This window comes from Chlamydotis macqueenii, chromosome 5, assembly GCF_036417535.1.
Source record: "Chlamydotis macqueenii isolate bChlMac1 chromosome 5, bChlMac1.mat, whole genome shotgun sequence".
NCBI classification, from domain to species: Eukaryota; Metazoa; Chordata; class Aves; order Otidiformes; family Otididae; genus Chlamydotis; species Chlamydotis macqueenii.
This window is the reverse complement of record NC_141560.1, coordinates 57,324,004-57,343,157: the sequence shown is the minus strand read 5'-3', so window position 1 is coordinate 57,343,157 and position 19,154 is coordinate 57,324,004. Positions and strand designations below refer to the sequence as shown.

General features: G+C 40.3%; 1 protein-coding gene across 4 annotated transcripts in view; it reads right to left on the bottom strand.

Moving 5' to 3' along the window:
• Nucleotides 1–19,154, bottom strand: part of TUB (TUB bipartite transcription factor) — a 173,292-nt gene that overhangs the window by 19,464 nt on the left and 134,674 nt on the right. For 2 of the 4 annotated variants that reach the window (XM_086747949.1, XM_086747952.1), the window contains exons 4-5: nt 17,797–17,934; nt 1,319–1,486 (exon numbers count right to left, since the gene is read on the bottom strand). In XM_086747949.1, the coding sequence (XP_086604075.1) occupies nt 1,319–1,486; nt 17,797–17,934 (306 nt within the window). The remainder of the gene's footprint in view (nt 1–1,318; nt 1,487–17,796; nt 17,935–19,154) is intronic. The other 2 variants (XM_086747950.1, XM_086747953.1) reach the window with 2 other exon arrangements.

Genomic DNA, 19,154 nt, shown 5'->3' with positions numbered 1-19,154 from the left:
TCAGACCTGCATAAAAAAAGGTCATATTATATATTTAAGAATATGAAGCAACAAAAAAAAAAAACCCAAACAAAATCAAAATAAAAAACCCCCACCCACTGCTTCTATTAAAAAATAAACAAAAAATCAGAGAGAATAAAATATATCTTAACCTGGAAAAAATATCAAAAATAGAAATGTCCCCCAGAGTAAAAATCTGAATGCTCTGACCTAATTTGAGAAGCCTGTTGATAGTTTTTAAGTCAATCAGCTTTAGTAAGTAGTGTGCCTGAAAATTAAATATTCTGAATCATAGTCTAAGGCAACACAATCACCACACAGATCAGAACTTGTTAGTCATGCCAACATCGCTCCGTCTCAAAATGCCCAGGAAATACCACACTTGGGGAAAATCTGCCCATTTCAGTTGAAGTTGCTCACATCTGCAGTGTAATGTCCCAGAAAAAAATGAATCTTAGTGAGAACTGCTCTGCAGACAAGAGGCGGGCATTTAAGTATGAATAGTCTATTCTAGATGAGTCAAGTTTGCACTTACATTTTGCTCTTTATACACAAAGAGATTATTCTTAAAGCATCAGAGCACTCTTGGCTTGAGACATCTTTGCTTCAAAAGCTGTACACTCCGAAGAAGAACAACTCCAAAGCAAATGCCTTCAGAAAAAGCTTTGTGAGGATTTTAGGATCTTTTTTCCTTCCTACAGTTAACGTCTGATGAGAAATAATAACAGTGCAGGAAGGAAAAGACAGATGTATGAATAGGTGCATACACAATCTATCTCCCAAATCACACACACATGCCTCTAGAAAAAAAAAAAAAAAATTCCAGAACATTTGAGGACTATGCATGGGATATGCTGCAGAATACATAGGGCTGTAATTTTCACCTTTGCAAGCATGAAGACACATTATGAAAACATTAACAATATTTAACTGACAACACAACTAAAATTAATATTCTAGCTTGAATGTCGTTATTGTGTACTCTTTTTTTTAACCGTCAAGTAAGTGATTTCCAGAGTTTCATGATATAAAAATGTGAACAGATGGATGTGAGCATTAGCATCTGCTGGTACCTTAATAGTGCCACTGCACTGCAGATGGGGAAGCCATATCCCTGAGAGCCTAGAGAGCTCTTGTTCCTTGGGATGAAAGAGAACTTTATTTTTTTGAAGATAATACAATGGAGTGTAATAGGCTCAGAGGAGAAGAAACACAGAGTAACAATCTCTGCTTAGGCTAGGGCTGAGAGTGAGAATAGGGAAAGGAGTCAATGTACATAAAGCAAGCAATGAGAACATGAAGGCAGCTTTGTACTTACCTTTCTTCTGCATTGCTGTTCTAAGATCTTGTTTGCTTTGCTGTTGCTGGCCACTAGCCATTTTCTCTCCATCATCTTCATCATGGCTAGACTGTCCAACTGTGAGAATCTGCACTTGACTTCCTGTCTTCTGTACATCGTCTTGAAAAGCAGCTGGGCCATCAATCCCTGTCAGACAACAGCAATGCCTTAGTTGTCTTTGTGTCAAGAAGTTACTGAAAAGAGAATTGCTCACTCACAAAAAGCATCTTTTCTAAGATTCAGAGATCAGAGGTTCACATCTAATAATATTTCTAGACTTAAACAAGACTAAAACAGCCTCCAAGGCAGTTGTGGTTTAGCCCTAGTCACCACACAGTTTCTTGCTTCCCCTTCCCTGTGGGATGGGGGAGAGAATTGGGAAGAAAGGAAAACTTGTGGGTTGAGATAAAGACAGTTTACTAGAATAGCAAAGGAAAACTACAATAATAACAAAATATAAGGTTACTAAAATACACAAAATGAACAATGCATGATTTTTCACCACCCTATGTCCCAATGACTGATACAGCCCATCCCAAGCAGCGATCACAGAAACGAAACTGAGCAGCAAGCAAAGGAGCAAAAGCATGCCAGCAAGGTAGCATGATAACATAACATGATAACATAAGCCTTTATATTGTTGCTGTTCTGAAATTTTGATTAATAAGTAAGCAACACTGAGGAGAAATAGCAAACATTACAAAGAGAAAGTTCAATAAAAGAATATGGTTCTCCTCACAACAAACAGAGTTGAATAAATCCTGTAAGAAGGAGCTGTAGGAACTGGGATTTTTTCAGACTGTGATCTGTAGCAGAAGTCTCCAAGAATACCATTTCAACCCGCTTTGCCAGCAGCTGTCAACTTGCATTAAAAGGCAACTGGATTAGACATTCAGCATGCTTAACTGTACTTTGCCATACTCGCTGTCACTGTCACTGTGATACAAAGCATAAATGGAAAAGAGAGTGGTCCACACTCTCAGGAACAGGGACAGCACTGGCTGTGCAACTACCTAACTAAATGCAGTCTGACACTGTAGAAGTATTAAATTCACAGAGTTCAAGACCACAAGGAATTACTCATCTGCATCACACAGACCCTCATCAGGCAATTTCTGCACCAGCCCTGTAAATTCTCATTTACTTTCAGTAAAACTAACAACAACAATGAATAAACAATCATAGAATACCAGGTTGAAAGGGATCTCAAGCATCCAACCAACCCAGTTCTCTAAGTCTTTCCTCATATAGCAGGCTTCCCAGTCCTTTGATCATCTTTGTGGCCCTTCTCTGGATCCTCTCCAGTCTGTCCACATGTTTTTGTATAGCAGAGACCAAAACTGAACAGAGTATTCCAGGTGTGGCCTGACAAGTGCTGAGTGGGATAATTACTTCTTTATCTCTGCTACTGATGCCCTTCTTGATGCAACACAACATCCTGTTGGCTTTCTTTTCCACAGCAGCACACTGTTCATTCATATTCAGCTTTTTGTCTACGAGGACCCCCAGGTCCTTTTCCACAGAGCTGCTCCGCAACCACATAGATCCCAGCCTATGCTGCACTCCTGGATTATGTTTTCCCAGGTGCAAGGCCTTACACCTGTCCTTGTTGAACTTCATAAGGTTCTTGTTAGCCCACTCTTTCAGTCTATCCAGGTCTTCCTGCAGGGTAGCTCTCCCTTCTGAAGTGTCTACTTTCCCACTCAGTTTGGTATCACCAGTAAACTTCATCAGGGTACACTTGATCCAATCATCCAGATCACTTATGAAGATATTAAACAGCACTGGGTCCAATATCAGGCCCTGGGGGACCCCACCTGTGACAGGTTGTCAGCTTGAAGTGGAGCTATTTACCACCACCCTCTGTGTGTGGCCTGTAAGCCAGTTCCCCACCCACCATACAGACCACTGTCTAGACCATAACACATCAGTTTCTCTAAGAGGAGGCTGTGGGAAACGATATTGAAAGCCTTGACAAAATCCAGATGGACAATGTCCACCACTCGCCCTACGTCAACCAAGCAGTTACCTTGTCCTAGAAGGCAATCACGTTTGTCAAGTACGATTTGCCCTTGGTGAATCCATGCTGGCTTTTCCTAATCACATGCTTCATTTGACTTGTGATAGCCCCCAGGAGGATTCATTCCATAACTTTCCCATGGACTGAAGACTGATTAACCTATAATTTTCTGGATCCTCCTTCAAGACTTTCTTGTAAATGTGGGTGACTTTAGCCTTCTTCCAGTCTTCCAGGATGTCCCTCAATCTCTACGACTTCTCAAACATTATGTAGAGTGGCCTCGCAACAATGTCAGCCAGCTCTCTTAATGCCCTTGGCTGGATATTATCATGGACATCGATTTCTAGGGGTTGAAGCTCCTGTAACAGTTCACATACCAACTCCTCCTTCATTGACGGATGTTGATGCCTGCATTTGCATCAACAATTTTTGCTGCATTTTTGTTCCCAATGCCTGAGGCCCAATAGTGCTGGTAAAGACAGAGGTGAAGAAAGTGCTAAGAACATCTGCCTTTTCAGCATTGTTGGTGAATAATTCACCTCTCCTCTTTAACAGTAGGTCATTATTTTCCATCTTTTTCTGCTTGTTGTTTACTTACCTGAAGAACCCTTTCTTGTAGTTTTTGACATTTCTAAACAATTCAAATTTGAGCTGAGCTTTTGTTTTTCTAACTACATCTCTGCATGCTCTGGAAATGGCCTTATAGTTGCCAATGGGTATTCGTCCACTTTTCCATCTCTGGTACACTTCTCTCTTGGTTTTAAGCAGACTCAGAAGCCTGCAGTTAAGCCAAGGGGGTCTGCACTTACTTCCCTTACCTTTAAAGGGGATGAACTGGTTTTGTGCTTCCAGAGCATTCTTGAAAAACTCCCCAGCACTCGTTAGCTCCTTTAGCTTCCACGGAAGCTTCCCACAGAATCCCTCTAAACTGGGCTCTGAGCAAGTTGAAGTTAGCTCTTCTAAAATCTAAAACTCTACCTTCAGCATGATCAGAGGATCTCAAACTCCACAATATTGTGATCACTGCAGCCAAGGCTATCACTAACCAAGATACTGCAAAGCAGGTTTTCTTGGTTTGTGAGTACCAAGTTCAGCAGTGCATCATTCCTGGTTGGCACATCTAACATTTGTATGGAAGCAATCTTCTATATATTCCAGGAACTTGATGGATGACGTGTGAGCTGCTAGACTGTTCTTCCAACAAATGTCTGGGTAATTGAGGTTACCCATAAGAACCAGGTTCTGTTGACTTGAAGCTTGCTTAAGTGACTCAAATATTGCTTCATTTGCCTTACTGTCTTGGATTGGAGGTCGGCAGCACATTTCGTAAGCAGATACTGTAAGATGACCTCTCTGATCTTAGAATCATAGAATGGTTAGGGTAGGAAGGAACCTTCAAAGGTCATCTAGTCCAACCCCCATGCAAGGAGCAGAGACATCTCCAAATACATTCAGGTTGCTCAGAGCTCCATGCAGCCTAGCCTTGAATGTTTCCAGGGATGGGGCATCCACCACCTCTCTGGGCAACCTGTTCCAGTGTTCTACCACCCTCATCATAAAAATTTTTTTCCTAATGTCTAATCTGAATCTACCTCCCTCTGTTTTAAAAACTTTACCCCTCATCCTGTTACAACAGGCTCTGCTGAAGAGTTTCTCCCTGTCTTTCCTGTAGGTCCTCTTTAGGTACTGGAAGGCTGCTATAAGGTCTCCCTGGAGCCTCCTCTTCTCCAGGTTGAACAGCTCCAACTCTCTCAGCCTGTCCTCACAGGAGACATGCTCCAGCCCTCTTATCACCTTTGTGGCCTTCCTCTGGACTTGCTCCAACAGGTCCATGTCCTTCTTATGTTGGGGGCTCCAGAACTGGACACAGTACTCCAGGTGGAGTCTCACCAGAGCAGAGGGGCAGAATCACCTCCTTCGACCTGCTGGCCACACTCCTCTTGATGCAGCCCAGGATGCGGTTGGCCTTCTGGGCTGCACGGGTGCATTGCCTGCTCATGTTGAGCTTCTCATCCACCAGCACTCCCAAGTCCCTCTCCTCAGGGCTGCTCTCAATCCATTCTCCACCCAGCCTGTATTTGTGACTGGGATTGCTCCAACCCAGGTGCAGAACCTTGCACTTGGCCTGGTTGAACTTCATGAGGTTTGCACGGGCCCACCTCTCCAGCCTGTCAAGATCCCTCTGGATGGCATCCCTCCTCTCCAGCTTGTCAACAGCACCACACAGCTTGCTGTTATCAGTGAACATGCTGAGGGTGCACTCTAGCCCACTGTGCATGTTGCTGACAAAGATGTTACACAGGCCCAGGCCCAATACCGACCCCTGAGGAATACCACTCGTCACCGGTCTCCACCTGGATGTTGAGCCGTTGACCATCACTCTCTGAGTTCGGCCATCCAGCCAATTCCTTATCCACTGAGTGGTCCGTCCATCAAATCCACATCTCTCCAGTTTAGAGAGAAGGATGTCGTGTGGGACAGTGTCAAATGCCTTGCATAAGTCCAGGTAGATTATGTCCGTTGATCCTCCCTTGTCCACCAAGGGACAGAGGCATTTGACTGGGCTTCCACAATCGCTGTAGTTGACTCCTATACATTCAATGTTGTCCTTAACATAGAGTGCGATTCTTCCTCCTCTTATTCCCTGCCTGTCTTTATGAAACAGTCTATAGCCATCTATTGCAATCATCCAGTCATGTGAGTTGTCCCACCATGTTTCAGTTACTGCTATGATATCATAACTTTCTGACTGGCTGCGGACCTCCAGTTTCTCCTGTTTGATCCCTAGGCTGTATGCATTGGTATATTTGAGGAGGTTAGTCTTCTGGTTCTTATCTTAGGAACCAGCTAAGGAACATTTGTCGCTGCTCTAGTTGGCCTGGCTTATTCCCTAGTTGGTTGCAATGGCCTGAGCGTTGCCACTTTGGACTCCATCCCCTGAATCCTTCAGTTTAAAGTTCACCTCACCATGTTGGCCAGCTTGCTGCCAAAGATTCCCTTGCCTCTTCTAGAAAAGTGGATCACATCCCTCCCTAACAGGCTATAGTCATTGAAGAATGTCCTGTTGTCATAAAAGCCAAAATCCTCATGACAGCACCAGCCAAGAACCCAGAAGTTGATTTGCATTATACATCTAATTCTGGCTGCACCCTTTCCTCTAACTGGTAAAATGGAACAAAAGATAACTTGGGCACCAATAGTTTTCGCTTGCACTCCCAGGGCTCTGCAGTCTTCCTTGATTCTGCCACACAATCTGTCCATCCAACCTTGAAGGACTAAATGAAGTCCATGGAAATGTTCCTCTCAGCTTGGTAGAATGAGACTTTCAACAGGAGCTCTATGTGATACAGAGTGAACAGTATAATTTCCTATGTTGCAGATATAATATGGCACTGAACAGAAGAGCATTTTTCTTAAAAGTTATCTCAGGATAAGCACTACAGCAAAGGTACTCTAGAAGAGAGAGGTCAGAACCACTGTGGTATTTCTGACATCTTTAATCATATTAACCATAAGCTAGGTTCTTACATTAATAGTCTGAATTTGAAAAGTGTTAAGCATCCATGAATTTATCAAGATGCTCATATCTCATGCGTATCTATCTAGCTGCTTATTAAGCTTTAGATGATACAAATGTAATTTTAAGGACCCATTTAAAAAGGAACAAAACACCTTAATTGTTCTCCTTCAAAGCAGACATTGATCTGCAGCAAATGAAATGCCTTTGACAGCATTAGACATTGCATTGAGGCTGTTTTTCTCTGATGCCTGCAGAACATCTGTGCTCACATCCCATGCTGTCAGGAACATCACATACTATTAGGCATTAGGACAAAGGCTACACTAGCAGGTCGCACTTTTAGAGGAGAAAAATCAATTTCAGTATTCTGAAGAGTGCATCCTTAGGTTGGGTTCGTTATTAAGCATTACGAATGGTTCCACTGGTGACCCCACTTAAGGGAATGGAAGATGTAGTCAGACAGAGAGGAGAAAAAAAAAAAAGGAGTCTCTGCTGCATTATAATACTTCAGATGGTTTAGGCCAAATGCAGGATTAACTACTTAATATTTGTGTGTGCGCATGCATCTTTGTAGCTATATATGCATGCATAAACTGGTATTAATTGCAAGCATACATACACTTTTTTTTTCTGTATCGTGATATAAGTGTATCTTTGTAAGTCACAGTCCAGAAGGCAGCTTTACCATCACCTACGTAATGTCTGAAAACACTTTCAAGCCTGGGTAATCATGATACTCAAGCGGATCACTCCCTATGTTCTCTCTTTCTTTGCCTCACTGGCTCCTTTCCACCCACTTACTGGAAGGATGGTTCATTGTGCAATAAAACAAACCATTCATCTCTATACTTATAAGTTTCCTAGTTTAAGGACAGGGTCAAAAGAGGCAAAGAAGCTGAGAGGGTTGTGCCAAAAAGAAAGTTTTTATTACAACAGTCAGCAATTTCTACAGCTTTTCCCAAAAATCAGGTAGAGAAAGTACTGGTGGAGATGTGCTTGAATATCTGCTAAGAAGAAAAGAGAATTTTTGAGAGGGCAGGGGGGGAAAAGGGAAACTGAAACAACCTCCAGAATACCAGTCCCTTTGGTAAAGGCCTTGCGGTAAACTTTGACATGGTTGTGTCTCAGATGAAATCCAAAGGTACCAGAAATGAAAACAAAGAAATAAAGAAAAAAATGCAACATAAAATTGGCATTTACTGGCATTTCCATCCTATAAACTACTATTTAGCAATGCCTGTACTCTGTTAGCAGCTAAAAGCTTCCACACAATATTTATAAATAGACAGTATCATGCTCTTAAAAGCTTGTAGTCTAAACTACCACGTAAAATGTTTTTATAACCTGAATTCATCTAAATTCTAAGAAACTCAAAACACATTAGGTGCACATACACTTAACTTTGATCTCAAGTTACACAAAATGTTAACTATCTACACTAGATGACCTTTAAATGTCCCTTCCAACCCAAACTATTCTATGATTCTATTAAAAAAAAAAAAATCACAAAATCCAGGTCTGGAATGAAGGGAAAGAGAAAAAGGTAAGGCATAAATCAAGAAGGGAACTGCTACTGAAAGCATTGGGAAAGGAATAAAGTGGCAAAATTTTTCTTACTGTTTGTGATGTATGAGAAGCAAATCTAAGCTTTCATGCATTTTATGATGCCACATTCTGCCTGTTTGAAACTTCAGCGTCTAAGGGATAGACCAACAACCCAAAATCCATTCTGCATCACTGGATTTAGTAATGACAACACATTTCAAGGATATGAAGAGAAGACCTTGTTTTATTGCTCCAATCCAGCAATTAAAGGAAATCTCTTTACAGGAGGGTCACCAGCCATACATTCCTCTAGCCTACATCCCAGCAGCTTTCTGCTGAACAATTTCCAATCATTTTGATATGTCCTATAGATAGATGCTAAAATGAACATGGATGAGTCTTCTCAGTTAACTACTAGACGTAGTTATCAAATTTCTTTCTGACAAGCTAACCAAGTGCAGACTACAGGGGATGGAGGCTATAGATGCTGAACTATATCCCTCCTCCTTGGCCCTAGATATCTAAAGGTCATTTTGGGGTGTTTTTTTTTTCCTTTGCAATAGCACAAGTAGAACATTATAAGTGCAGTTCTGGGTATCCATTGCATTATTATTTCAGCTTTACAATCTTCAAAATTATTTTGATAAAAGGAAAGTTGGTTGATATTCAAGGAGCACCTCCTCCAAGATCAGGAGTGATGCATCCCAAAGAAGAGGAAGTTGGGCAAAAACGCCAGGAGGCCTGCGTGGATGAACAAGGAGCTCCTGGACCAACCGAAAATCAAGAAGAAAGCCTACAGAGGGTGGAAGCAAGAACAAGTAGCCTGCGAGGATTACAGAGAGGTTGTCTGAATGGCCAGGGATCAGGTGAGTCAGGCTAAAGCCCTGACAGAATTGAATCTGGCCAGGGACATCAAGGGCAACAAGAAAAGCTTCTATAGATACGTTGGGGACAAAAGGAAGTCCAGGGAAAATGTGGGCCCTCTCCGGAAGGAAATGGGTGACCTGGTTACTCGCAACATGGAGAAGGCTGAGGTGCTCAATGACTTTTTTGCCTTAGTCTTCACCGATAAGGGCTCTAGCCATGTCACCCAAGTTGTGGAAGGCACAAGCAGGGACTGTGAGGATGAAGAACCACCCACTGTATGGGAAGAGCACGTTCGGGAGCATCTGAGGAACCTAAAGGTGCACAAGTCCATGGGACCCAATAAGATGCATCCACGGGTCCTCAGGGAACTGGCGGATGAAGTTGCCAAGCCGCTGGCCATCGTATTGGAGAAGTTCTGGCAGTCCGGTGAGGTCCCTGATGACTGGAAGAGAGGGAACATAACCCCCATTTTTAAAAAGGGGAACAAGGAAGACCCAGGGAACTACAGGCCGGTCAGCCTCACCTCTGTGCCTGGCAAGGTCATGGAATAGATTCTCCTGGAAACCATGCTAAGGCACATGGAGAGCAAGGAGGCGATTGGTGACAGACAGCATGGCTTCACAAAGGGTAGATCATGCCTGACCAATTTGGTGGCCTTCTATGTCAGGGTAACAGCATCAGGGGACAAGGGACGAGCAACTGATGTCATCTGCCTGCACTTATGCAAGGCATTTGACACTGTCCCACACGACATCCTTCTCTCTAAACTGGAGAGATGTTGATTTGATTGATGGACCACTCAGTGGATAAGGAATTGGCTGGATGGCCGAACTCAGAGAGTGGTGGTCAACGGCTCAACATCCAGGTGGAGACCGGTGACGAGTGGTGTTCCTCAGGGGTCGGTATTGGGCCTGGGCCTGTGTAACATCTTTGTCAGCAACATGCACAGTGGGCTAGAGTGCACCCTCAGCATGTTCACTGATAACAGCAAGCTGTGTGGTGCTGTTGACAAGCTGGAGAGGAGGGATGCCATCCAGAGGGATCTTGACAGGCTGGAGAGGTGGGCCCCTGCAAACCTCATGAAGTTCAACCAGGCCAAGTGCAAGGTTCTGCACCTGGGTTGGAGCAATCCCAGTCACAAATACAGGCTGGGTGGAGAATGGATTGAGAGCAGCCCTGAGGAGAGGGACTTGGGAGTGCTGGTGGATGAGAAGCTCAACATGAGCAGGCAATGCACCCGTGCAGCCCAGAAAGCCAACCGCATCCTGGGCTGCATCAAGAGGAGTGTGGCCAGCAGGTCGAAGGAGGTGATTCTGCCCCTCTGCTCTGGTGAGACTCCACCTGGAGTACTGTGTCCAGTTCTGGAGCCCCCAACACAAGAAGGACATGGACCTGTTGGAGCAAGTCCAGAGGAAGGCCACAAAGGTGATAAGAGGGCTGGAGCATGTCTCCTGTGAGGACAGGCTGAGAGAGTTGGGGCTGTTCAGCCTGGAGAAGAGGAGGCTCCAGGGAGACCTTATAGCAGCCTTCCAGTACCTAAAGAGGACCTACAGGAAAGACAGGGAGAAACTCTTCAGCAGAGCCTGTTGTAACAGGATGAGGGGTAAAGTTTTTAAAACAGAGGGAGGTAGATTCAGATTAGACATTAGGAAAAAAATTTTTATGATGAGGGTGGTAGAACACTGGAACAGGTTGCCCAGAGAGGTGGTGGATGCCCCATCCCTGGAAACATTCAAGGCTAGGCTGCATGGAGCTCTGAGCAACCTGAATGTATTTGGAGATGTGTCTGCTCCTTGCATGGGGGTTGGACTAGATGACCTTTGAAGGTTCCTTCCTACCCTAACTATTCTATGATTCTACAATTTTGCAGAAAAGAAATACACTTCTTAACCCTATTTGCAAATGGGATACTAGGAGTACAGTCATGCTGAACACAAGGCTTTGATTAATCTGTTGAAGAGTCCTCTCTAAACTCAGAATCTGTAACAGAATAGGTCTGAGCAGAACTTCCTCTCAGAACTGGACAGAAATTAACCATTTCTAGATACCTCATCAGAGAAATTCTCAAAGTCATCACAGTTTAATAACAATATAATATTACAGCAGAATAAGAAAATTAACGAGGACAGACCAGAACCACAATTTTGATTATTTTATTACTCAAGAGATAATCAAGAGTCTTTAAAATTTTTAGGGGGTGAGGAGGGAGAAGGTCAAATGGGAGGAAAAGACTACCTACTACCAAGCTTTGTATAGACCAGGGGAAGTTCAGAAAGGCAGCTGATATATGTGGCCACCACTTACAGATTAGCACGAGACCAAACAAGAGGAAGGATTTTACAATCTAACAGTAGTGCATGATGCACAATGGTAGTCTGGAAAAAATTAGTTACAGATTAAATATGTAACAAACTACCCAGCAGTAAATTACAGGTGTAAGCATAGAGAGTCAGCTCTCCAAAACATTATTTAAGTATTTGACTATATACTACATGAATCCCTAGTAATTGGATCTTGCAGGAAAAGAATCTAATTGTATTTATATACATCATGTTCTTCTCAGCATGTATTTATACATGCAAACATTTTACTGTGAAAAGCAAAAGTTGTTTCAGGAAAAGTTATTTCCTCTTGGTTCTTCTGCATGAACTTATAAATACAGGAAAGAATTATTAACTGATTATTTACAGAGAGTCTTTACTGCACCTAGGACACCATGAAAAACAGATTTCTAAATTATTTGAAAATAGCTTATAATAAATTAAGAATTTCTTCATAGGACACTTGCAAACTAAGACAGAAGCTAAAAAGAAAAGTAGTATACCTCAGAGAGAAGTAATTGAGCTCAGTGACTGAATGGTAAACAAGATTACATACCAGGAAAGGATCATAGCATAGAAAACAAGTATTTCTGTCCGTAGTTTACAAACTGCAGAACACAAAAATTATTTGGTCTCATTTTATAAAGTATTTAAGACACAAGTTCAACATATGAAGTCAGGTATATTGCTCACAGACTAAGTTTTAAAAATATGCTTAAGCCCTTTGCAGATCAGATCTGAAGACTTGACTGAGGTCAGGCAAGAAGTCTCTGGAAGAGAAAATCTCAGGTCACATTTTCTGATCTCAATACAACAAGGGTTCTACAACAAGTATGTCCTTCCTCTACAAACATGTGACAGCAAATGCAGGCACACTTGAAAATTTTATCCTTTTTTTATTTCTTTTTTTTTTAATGTGCCTTCAAAGGCAAGATACCAGGTTAGGTAAGCCACTGGTCTGATACAGAAGTCACAGCCACGTGGATAACACCCACAAGGCTGTGGCCAGCAGCAATACTGCAATTGCAACTGCTCTTTAGGAACCCTGCAGAGCAGGTCTTCCTTCAACTTGGGTATGGCAATAATAATTTTTTAGGAAAAGGTCCCTCAGGGTGATTTAGTCCAGACTTCCATCAGAAGAATAACCACTGCTAATACCAGATCAGGTCATTAAAAGGAACTGCTTGAGTACCAAGCTCTAAATTCACCTTGATGAAATCTAGAAAACTGTAGTAGGAACTGTACTTTCATAAATCTCTACTCTGAGGAGGCCAGAATATTCACAATCAAGTTCACATGTTGCCAAAGTATAGCCTGAAAGGATTGTCAAATCTGGAAATAACAGGACTTTTCTTGGTGGAAACTCAGTTATTGTTCCTCCTACTCTTTCTCTTTAATGCACAGAGAAGCTGAAATAAATCTACTCTACATGAACTTCCCTCCCCTTGTCAGAAAGGAAGTGTTACAGTGAGAAATGATGCTTCTTATCCAACAAATGGTGCTGCTTTCTTAGTCAGACAGCGTTAACGTAGTTGCTTGTTACACATAAAAAATGGGACAGGATGCACAAATCAAAACAGACAGACAGGCGTGAAAGAGGGAAAAGAAACACAGAAGCAGCAAAGCAAATCAAAACATGAAATAGCCATCCTGGCAGAAAAAGTCAGTGTGTTAGAGCAGTTCATTTGTTTTCTGACTCTCATAAAGACAACAAACTACATACACTTAACATAAAACATAACAGAAAAATTGCCGGGAAGGTATTGTTTATTTGAACATTTTAAACACATTCAGATTCCCAATTTCAGTGACAAAACTCTTCATTTATATTGTCCACGGCAGTGAGGGAACCAGTGCAGTTCAGAACAGGGTTTTCCTAGAATGTACATACATGCTATAAGTGCAAGAGTGCTAGGAAAAAAAAAGCCAAAGTCAAAACCAAACAATGAACAAAGCCAAAACAAATTAAAACGAAACAACTTTTCACTGAATGATTCCTGAATTTTTATATCAGATTTCACCTTGAATTAACTTTGCATGGTTTTGTTTTGGTTTGGTTTTTTAATTTATTTTTTGTGTGGTTTTTTTTTTAAAGGTTCCATTTTACCTTCTTGATTTGTTTTATGTTCCATTCATTGCACATTGCCACAAAAAGCACTGTATCAGGTGTATCTACTAATTTTTTTTCACAAACTTATACTGGGGGAAAAAGCCCAACCAAACAAAAAAACCTACACCACTACGTACCTTTAAAGAATCGTCAAGGTATTTGATATCTGAAGATACTCTGGTTTTTTATTTGTAATACTATGCAGGGTGCATATTTTTCATAGGTTCCTGTTGTAACTATTTTCACTTGTTTGCATTCTTTTTCTGTTGAACCATCTAGCGATACTGTACACCAGGTTTACTAATAAACTTAATCATCCTCTGCCAGCTTCAAAAATCAAAACAAAATTTGATCCACTATCTCCATTGGAAAGACAACCATTTTACATATTCATCTGTTACACTTTGAGGTTTTTTTCCAATAGTGACTATTATGTCAAACAGTAAACTGAGAGACCAAAGCTGTCAGAATTACCAGTTTAATGAGCTAAGCCACTCCACAATGTCATCAATTTACTGCATTTACAGGCTCTGTCCCATAAAAAATGATGTTACTTTTTAAAACTAGGCACAGTGTATACCGGATATCATAATTAAGAATTAAATACCAGTAATAATCACAGATTTAAAAAAACAAATGCTAAATACCATGCTACCCATCTCAGAATTACAAAATGCACTGACCCTAACATGAGAGGAACAATCAGCTCCACATGAGCAATTAGCCATATTCCTTTTCTTGCCTTATGTCAGTGTAATCTCATTAAACCTAGTATTTCCCTCACATTTGTCTTTAGCACATTGTTCTGATCAGTTTCACCATTCTCCAAGCCACTTAAAAAAGCATTACACATCTAAGACCAGAGTACAATCATTACACGACAGTTTCAAGAGCTATTTGTGTATAATTCCATGATTTTTGCTCTGAATGAGCTTATTATTCTCATAGGATCTGGTCTAAAAATTCTTTTTTTTTCTTGAAGCACAAAGATCTCAGCTATCCTTGGAAAGGTAACACTCACTACAGCTAAATATTAACAGAAACCTTTAAAATGCTATTTTAGCATGTACAGTCCAGACATACAAAGGTTACAGCCAGAGTAGTCAGAGTGGAGACAAAATCTGAAGCAATTGCAAAGCTAAAAGCATAACCTGAAAATTCCAAAATTTGGTCTAATTACCAATGAACTTCCTCCAACAAAATCTCTTGTGTCAATAATGGTATAAAACCATTCAACCTTCATTCATTTTCACTAGTTCAATCTGAAGTTATTAGCAAATCCATTCAACATTATTACAAAAATATTTTCTTAAGACTCACACTTACTCTTGAAAGGAACTGAAAAAATGATACAAGTTCCACTACCGGGTTCTGCTACCACTTGCATTTTCTTCATTCCTAAGTAACACAAATTAGCTATATCTGTAGTGAATTGATCAGTAAAATCCCACCCAAATTTTAAAATAAATTTGGTTTTACTTTTTCATCCAATAACAAAATACTATGCAGCTTTGATAAGGATGCAGGACTGGAAATCCAGTTATAATACCCTGCAGACATTCTAGTTTACACCACTATCAAAGGTAAACTAGATATGATACCAAGGGTGAAATTACACATGAATGAACAGTTAAATACCAGTGTGTGGATAAAGCAGATGAGCTGGATAAAGGTGCTGTGTGTACACTCTGAACATACTTTTACTGACAGGGGTATTTGTTACTAATCATCAACATAAACTCCAGGAGAGGAGGTAATCAAAATTTTCTTTAGTATGATTGATAACACCTCAACTCTACAGAATGTACACATAAGATGCAGCTGATAGGCAAATGCTAAAGGCCAGGGAAGGTCATGCATAGCATAGCAGGATGAGCAACGAGAATTGCAGCAGAAGAAGAGGTTTCTATAGTTAACAATATCAGTTTCCAAGACATGCATAGATCTGTGCAAGTTTCATTACTGTCATCCCACAAAAAGGTTAAACTAGAATAACTAATCAGCAAAAGTTCTCAATCTACACAAAGTGACATTACTTTTACTGACACAACTTGCTTCTATTAAAATATGCCAACATTTGTCTGCTTGGGGAATTTTTCAGAAAATTAATAAAAATATTACTGGCATACGAGAAAAATGCTAGGCATTACCTGCTCTGAGATGATAAAAAAATGTGCAGCTTCTTTACAGTAATCACACACTGCTCATGGCGTAACTTGCCCACATCTAGCAGGTAAGTTCAAAGAGAGCTACCCAGCAAATTCAGCCCCAGCATGCACATGACCAGTGTCTGCAGAACAGCCCTGGAGATCACACACTCAAACGACTACTATTTGTTCTTACGTGTCTCACTAGGCCTGCAACTAGGATTTTGTTCATGGAATAATTTAGCCAAGGGCTTAGCAGAAAACTGCCTAGAAAATACATTGAATGTATACATGCATTGGTGTTATACAATGCAGATTTGTTAAATCAAACATTCTGTAACTGACTGGCACAACTATTTTAAGTTCTGAACACAGTATAGACATTGACACCCCACAAAGGCAAAAGAGGTGTTATATATATGAGATGAAATATATAAGCCTCAAGGCTATGCAGTATATAATTTAAGTACTGCCCTGTACAATCCTCAGTTACAGTCTAAGACAGGTTTTCTTTTAAATTAGTAAAATAATTTTTACTATTCAGCAAGATGTACTTAAAAATAAAATTTGGCATCTGTATTAGTATGCTATAACAGCATTACTTTTTAAGTTAAATTCAGAAACATTAGCTTTCTGCTTATTTATTTTGCTAAAAAATTTTTACATTCAGTTAATTTCACCAATGACTTCTACTTATTATTTTAAGCCTGGTTATTGACACACACCATCTTTTTTTCAAATATATGAATGAAGTCTTTACCTCAGGGCCAGACTCTGCCTAAACTAAAGCTTCCTTTGCAGCCAGAGGAACTTACAGACATAAAAAAAGCTGTAGATTCAGATCTCAACAATTAAGCTGCAATATGCTGTAAGGAATTTTGCTAAGGTAGGCTCATGTCCTGCAAAATTCCTATAGATAAGCCCCAATACTCTGACCTCAATAATTACCCGTATTGGTCATTGCTATCTTTAAATAGACTTATCAAGGATATACGCTGTTTTCTTACGTAAGCAATAATGGAGACACTGCTGACATACACAAGAGAGGAACACAGTATAATCCAGGCAGGATAGTGTTACAGTGGCCTTATCCAAGAACTGCAAACTATTGGAAAGTTATTTATTAATTTCATCAGTTGTTCGCTGTCAAATAAAAATAAACTGTATGTTCTGGTACAAAAATCTCTCTCTTTTTGTGTGCATATATATATATATAAAATTTGCATACCTCTAAAGTAGCTCATGTTACTTCTTCCATCTTTTCTCTATAGCTCAAATGGTAAATCTAATGATGGTAACATCATTTCTACCTACCTTATTTCATTATCAATAGTGTATTTTTTTGTCTACCTAATCTTACCCAAAGTCAATGCAGAAAATTTTTTTCATGCAAACACCTCCCATATGTCAACAAGGTGGGATAGAGTAACACTGAAGCAACAACTTGAGGAGCACCTTTGAAGATATTATCTTGGTTTTGTTGAATTTATTTTCAAAATGCCCACTTCACCTCTAATTTGTGTAGTTTAAACCTTAGTAAGAGTCTGGACAGAAATGACTGCAGTTTAAGTCTGTTTCTCCAAATCACATTACATGCAGATAGTGTAAAAAATCATATTGGTGTAAGATGGTTCTCACTTCTTTAACACTGGAGGAAAATACCAGCATCTTTCCATCAGTACTTTCTTCCTCCTCTGCAATTTGAACCAGTATGTTCCTTTGGAAAAGACTCAGTTTACAAATCTTAGCCCTCCTTCACTCCTAGGTTGTACATGCCAAGGACAGGATCAAGTCACTCACATTTTCCAATCTCATAAAATTTCATTAAATTACTTCAGGCAATTTTCAGAAATTCAAAGAAAAAAAAAAGAAAATGAAGTATTTTGCAGTCAATTCAACACCTGACATTTAGCCACATGCAGCTAACCTTTGTGTTTCCCTTTTTTCTCCCTTCTGGTGCTGCCAGTCTGACAGCTTGCAGCTGCTGCCTTGGTTTTTTTAGTTGGTTTCAGAGCTTGGGCATCCACTACCACCTTTACATCTTCCTGTTCAGCCTCCTGCACTGCTTGAGAGATTCAGGGTACCCCATAAAAAATAAAAACAGAGAGAGAGAAGAGAGAAACAAAGAGAGACAAGAAAGAATGATGAATTGAGAACTCTGTGAAGGCATAAAAGAGTAAGCAGACATAGTAGAGTTTGTTTGGTATTTCAGACAATTCATGCAGAGAGGACAGTCAAATAAATCAGAATTTGCAAAGCTACAGTAAAAACCTGGAAGTGTTAGGTTTAACTGGGATGTATCTCCTAACTTTTTTTCCTCTCTTCCAATAATATATTGGCTCTTAACTTTCAAAAAGTGACATCGGAATATTAATGTATTGCTGAGCTACTGTAGGAAGCACTCTTCCTCATAGTAAAGCTCTGCCAGACTGATCATCAACAGTGGCAGCAAGAAGACAGAAAACTGAATTTATTTAGACTTTGTAGTGCCTATGCTTAAAGCTACATCCTAACTCCATAAACAAGGAATAACTGGAAGGTCATTTTTCAAAACACATCATGCACAGTATGATGAGTAGAATGGCCATGCATTTTATGGTGAAACTGTACCCAAGCTGAAATTAAAAACTCCTCCTACGTTGTAACACACACAAATTAATTAATTCCTTAGAAGTGGCAACATAATATGCATGGCATAATTCATGCAATGCTAGTTGTTTTCAAAGTAAAAAGAGGCTTTATCATTTCTGAACACATGACACACTTTGAGGTCAATATTTGAACCTGTGAAAGCAACACAAACAGTAACTCTTCTGGCCAGGCCAAGCCTTGAAGTGAGATAATATTGAGTTTACAAAGATATACAAAGATATTTCACCTTTGTGAAACACAGAAAGGAATCATCAAACTTCACACCCCAAACAAAGCAACCTGTAGGTGGGCACTAAGAGATTTTGCTGCCAGTTGCTGATCACTGTTAATTTCTACTACACCCCATTGGCTTTATGTGGTGACTGTGATTTATCTTTGAGGAATACCACCCTGGCACTTGGGGCCTCCTACCATTCCCTTCTTTTTCCTAAAACTAAAGTGCTTTCTTGAAAAGGATAAAAAAATTCCACTAAGTAACCTTACTGGAAAGAACTGGTTGCCCATAAAATTACTTTTAAAAAGTCCTGAAAAACTTCATAAACCCCCAAAAGACCAAACGATACTCAATGATGTGAGGAGTGCCAGTAATCTCTCTTTGAAGGGGGATATTCTCCCTAGGCCTCTGGTCTGTGA